General features: G+C 34.9%; 1 protein-coding gene across 1 annotated transcript in view; it reads right to left on the bottom strand.

The window, feature by feature from the left end:
- LOC112090714 (multiple organellar RNA editing factor 2, chloroplastic-like) overlaps positions 1–341 on the bottom strand; it is a 2747-nt gene extending 2406 nt beyond the window's left edge. The window contains exon 1 of the mRNA XM_024162707.1: positions 1–341. Coding sequence (XP_024018475.1) covers positions 1–275 — 275 coding nt within the window. The 5' untranslated portion in view covers positions 276–341.
- Positions 342–5786: the final 5445 nt, after the last annotated feature.

Here is a 5786-nt window from a genome sequence, read left to right as displayed (position 1 = left end):
AAGAGCGGGGCCATCTCGGTCGGCGGACGGTCGCTGAAGTTGGAGCCGGAGTTGAGGGGCGAATAGTTGCCGGAGCGGTTGGTCTGGCACCGGATCGTCGCGAACCGAGGGAGGACCGCGGCGACGCGTGAGAAAGGGGCTAGGGTTCGGCGGCCGAGGATGAGAGACGGGACGGAAGGAGGCTTCGTGGAGAGGAGGCGCTTCGGGAGGAGAAGAGAGCGAGTAGGGCGGCGAGCCGTGAAGGAGGCCATGGCTCGGGCTAGGGTTTGCGCCATTGTTGAAACGATGAGAGTTGCAGAGAGAGAAAGAGACGAGGGTTTATGAAGGATGAGGATAATAAATAGAAGATTTCTTGCGAAGGGTTTTGGAGGATGTAATATGGTATTTAATATCTCGAGAAAGGGCATCTTCTTGATTTGGGCCTTTTGGTTTGGGTGGAGGACTGGAGGCCCAAGTGGGAAATCTCCTACCAGATTACTCTAATTCGAGAGGTCACTCTCGGTAGCGACGGCATCTAGTGGATAACCTTTGCTAATCTTGTAGATTACCTTTCTTATAATCGAGATAAATTTGATAAAACATGTATAGTTGACTTTCACCAATCCATTCAAATTGCATAACTCTGAAATTCCAATATCTAGGGCAATAAGTCAAAAGATTAATTAATTTGGTGGTGCTATCAAAATTACCCCATTCACTTCCAGCAAACAAAAACATGGGAAGCCCAATACCAAAGTGGAGGAAAAAACCAGAAATACTACAATGCTAAAAAAATATTATTTATGTCATTTTACTAAAAAACTAAATAATTATCATTTAATTAATAAAGTAAAAAAATTATAATATCACCTAATTATTTAGAATGTTATAAATATTAGACCTTTATAAAATCATAGTAAACCATGTATTTTCTCACGGAATAATGTCTTATTAGTGGGCTAATGACTCAATTATATCACATGATCATAATTGTAGTTAATAGCATATTTTTTACACTAAAATAAGTAAATAGCATATTTTAGAATATTTAAAGTAAATAGTATTGCGTAAATTTTTTATTTATAAATGGATTTACGTGAAAAAATATTTTTTACCATGTAAAATTTTCTTTTTACAACTAGATTTACGTAGTAACATTATCTTTTTCTTTTACCACATTTAATTTACTGCTATTTACTTCAAACAGTTTTAAAATCCGTTATTTACTTTAATAATTTATAGTAAATCTACTTTTTACTTCCTTCTTCCTTTTCATGAATTACTTGTAGTCGATTAGAGTGGAGAATTTTCTTTTTCTTGGAAACTCATGTCTAGAGTTTTATTACTTCTAAAAAAAATAAAAAAAAGTTTAGAGTTATATCAAGCAATTCTGTGATATAGGATATAAAGATAGTGAAAATTTTCTCAAAAGTCAAATTACGTCAACTATACTCATCAAAAGTTGCATAAATTTTAATCATAACAGAATCCAATAATTTGTGAACTAAATAATATATAATTGAATCTGATTAAATTCTAACAATTCCAAAGTACTTTCAATCAAACTTTCAAAAGTATTTTGTTGTTCTTCTCCTCGCCACATAAAATCATTAATACTTTTAATATTAAGTTTAAGAAGTATTCACCTACTAAAAGTATATTTCCGTTTTTTTCCTCATCGCAATATAAGATAACATGACATTAAATTTTTGCATGAAAATTGGATAAAATCACTTTTTTTTTTTTTTTCTGAAACCTTTTCGAATGCATCGCAACTGAAACGACTTTTTTTTTTTTTTTTTTTTTCCTTTCTTCTTTCAATTTTGAATGTACATTGAAACGTGTTTAATTTCCTTAGGATTCTATTGGATATCACTAGCTACTTGCTACAAGTTTAGTTACGGCCAACACTGACACACCATGAGTTGACACTAACACGTGGTTTGTGTTTGTAGTTGTCTCCATACTAATTCTGGTATTCTAAGTTGTATTTAATTAACTAATTACATTATATTACATTATGACATATTATTTAAAAGATTTAAAATACTTTTTAACTGATTTTTACATTTGTTTTTGTCCAAATCTATTAAATGACGTAACGTGATATATTAGGCCTTTTTGTTTCAAGAACATAATATATTAATCAAATACCATTCTGTCTTAGGGATACCAAAAATTGAGCATGAAATCTGAATGTTTTAATTATAACACCTCTTTAGCATGTTTATATTGATGTACAAATGAGACAGTAACCATGTTATTTTTGTCAACTCAAAATGTCAGTTTTCAACGAATTAGTGCTCTTCTTTTTTTTTTTTTTTTTTTTTTTTTTTTTTTTTTTTTTTGTGGATAAGTAGAATGCCGCCTTTGTTCAATAGCAGAGTAGATCAAGACGCAAATTGTCAAGGCCAAGTTCCCACAGTCGAGCGAAGCTTTTCCCATTTCAACATCAAAACTTGGCTTTGGTCAACATTTTCCAACTTGACTTGCTTTGCCATATGTCAATCGCTTTCTAGCTCCAACTGTGTCAAATTCCTTTGCCATTGCGCTGGATTCTTCTTCAATTTTTACAATCGAGATTTGCGTAAGCTGCACAATTTTTAAAAACAATGATAATCATACTGTATTATTTGAGAATCTCGTGAAATCTCATTACAAAAGATTGTCTTTTTGGTCAGGATAATATTTTATTTTAGGACTGTATTCGTTATTACTAAACGATGAAGCATAAGCAGAAGGCCTTAGTAAGGCTCTGCTCTACTATTAGCTATTTGCCAAAGCACTAGTTGTCAATTCACTTATCACTCAAAAGGACAAATTCCGCCCCATGCGGTGAATAAAAATTGAAGAAGATTAGATGATGGCTTCCACCAAGCTAGCTAATTTTAGATAGTACATACCTACTAATAATCTCACCTATACACTAGGTTTGATAATATGCCCTTTAGAGGATTTTTCTTAGATTATTGTGAGGGTTTTGGGATGAGAATCGTGTTCAAAAAAACTTGCTTTTGAACTATCGTTACTTTTTTTACAACAAATATTTTACAATAATCGTTACAACACAATTTGTAGTGATTATTTTAAAAGGTACGACAATATCAAACTACCCCAAGGGAATCCAAACTCCAATATAAATATGTTGACGGTGTTTTTCCGACAACTCGTAATTACCTCTTCGGAAACGCTCACGGTTGCACTAACCACTGAATCAAGTAATAAGCAGTAAAATAATGTAGAATGGACAAGGATTTTATAGTGGTTCGGCAATAATTTTGTGCATAATCCACTTGTGCATGCACTATTTTCTCAGATGTTTACAAGTTCTCTCTGTAATATTAATGGTGTCTAACCCCTTTCTGGGTTTCGTTTGTTCTATTTATAGGCCTCTACCTTCGATTACATATTCCCGGCTCTCAAGGTGGAAGTCATCTTCTGTTCTCGATCCTCATGAGGGTAGGTGGGTTTTTCATGATGACTTTTCCTGAAAATACGGCTGATCCTCTCAACCTGCCGCCTGACTTCCTGACTTCTGCAGTAGCAGTCGGATCAGTACTTCCCTCCTCGGGTTGACATGACTCTGGCAAAATGGACCGACAATGTTCCCTCGACGCAGCGGTTTCAGCACGTAGAGCCCTCGCCCGATGCCTCTCCTCTTGCGCGATCTCTCGACGCATAGGGCACGTTTGCTATGCCTTACCGTCGATGCCAACGGCCGGTCCTCCACGGGAGTCCTCGGCGTCGGTCATCCGAAGGAATGGTCGATGTCTCGACCATGATGTAACAAAATATATAATAAATTTATAATACACATATATTAGTGTTTTTTGTCCTTGACACGGATAAATTTTTGTGCGTAAAGATCTGGAGGTGGATGAGGTAATCATGAGTGAAATTCTACTCTGTTGCGTTAAGAAATGGAATGGGCGAAATAGTGCTTGAGCAGTGTGGAGCAAATGGCACGAAGGTGAATCGGTGATGATTGAGGCCATGCATGTTGACGCCTGCGGTGGTTTGTCAGACTGAGCTAATTCTTTTTTTTTTTTTTTTTTCCCCAAAGAATTTTGAGCTAATTCATATTTGGACAGTTGGACCAACAACATTTCCTTGGATATATAGTATCATTTACAATAAACTACTAGAAGACAATGGTGATGATGCCAATCTTATAAACCCGTATCTATTTTTTATCATTAGCATCTACGTCGTGTATAGTCATTTTGAGCGCCCCTATTCTTTCGGATGGAGTTAACACTCCTATTCTTTTTTATGGAGTTAAAATCTTACTACTCACAAAAAGTGGGTCCCACTAAGTAAATACATGCAACCCAATTTAATGAGAGTAGCAGAGTTTTAATCTCATCAAAATAAATACGTACTTTTGAATCATTTTCTGTTCTTAAATTTTCCACAATTATGAATGTTATTTCCCTATGTGAGAGTATGTTAAAAATTTTATAGATAGGATGCGTTATATTACATCAGATAAAAAAATTTCCCCATAAGGAATTAAAATAATTATGATCATAAAAAAAAGAGAGAAATGATTATTATCATTTTCTAGTTGGATGGAGGTGCAAGTTGGAATTTTGGTGCCTCCATTTCCTAATTCCTACATTTTTCCTGTTTTCAAAAAGTGAACTCAAGCATAGAAAAGGAGTGTAAAGTGTGACTGGGTTTATTATTGTTATTACTAGTAATAATTACCACATGAATTAATTAATCGGTTACTCAGTCACTTATAAGATATACCATAAAGTTTTTTCAACAATTAAATAATATAAATCATGTCATTTAAAAAAAAAAAGTCCATATTTAACAGAATTGAATAAAAATCTAACACTGGTGGCAGCATGTGACCCCTAATAGCATACAAATTAATATGTGGTGTGTGGTGGTGGTTGTGATGGCGGTGTACACACCAAAATCGTCTTCGCTCTTTTGTTGAGGTTCTGGACGCTTGCTTTCTATCCGTTCTGGTCTTTAATCAATGGATGAAGTGTCGTTCGTTTTGGATTTTGTGTGAGCCTGAGGCCTTTTATCTTTTCCGTTGTTTGTTTTATTTTTCAATAACAACGTATTTATTTTATGCCTTTCTAAGTCTGGTTTTATTTTGTTTTTGTCTCTGTCTTGTGGTTGTAATAACGAAGGTTGTGTCCCCACTTTTCGGTGCGTCCGTAAGATTTTGTTCTTTGTGGTATTATTTGTTTGTTAGTTAGTGGCCTTTTTTTCTACATTGTTGTGGTCCTTAACCGAACGGAAGTTTCCTTCGATCTTTAAGGTCTTATTAAATTAGGGTCATGTACACTCATTTTTTTGGTGTATAGGTGCTTCCCGGGCTTCTAACATACGTTTTATCCACGACATGTGATTAGGTTGTATATATGGTGCTGGTCTTTTTTGAGGGGTATGCCATATACTGGGCATCCACATGCAACTTCTTTTTCCCGTTAAATGAATGCCCCGTTTATTTCGCTGATTCAAGTTTTTCTACAGTAAAAAGCTCTCACAAACAATCACATCTAACTTTTTTGTTATAGTAAAAAGCTCTCACATAAAGTCACATCTCAACTCGAATTAAAAACTCGAATCAGCGAACTGAACGGGCCCGAAATTCCGTCATTCCTCTCAAAAAATGATATTAAATGTGATCACGTGCAATATTACAATATATATCATTTTGTAATGACACGTCAATTTGCAATATTGCAATATATATCCCCTTATGAGTGCATTACAATCCTTCCAAATTAATGGTATAGAGTCCTTCCCAAGCTATACACTTGAAGTGCATTTGAAGTAAC

This window comes from Morus notabilis, unplaced genomic scaffold (genome assembly GCF_000414095.1).
Source record: "Morus notabilis unplaced genomic scaffold, ASM41409v2 Scaffold810, whole genome shotgun sequence".
Classification (NCBI taxonomy): domain Eukaryota; kingdom Viridiplantae; phylum Streptophyta; class Magnoliopsida; order Rosales; family Moraceae; genus Morus; species Morus notabilis.
This window is presented reverse-complemented; position numbering and strand designations above follow the sequence as displayed.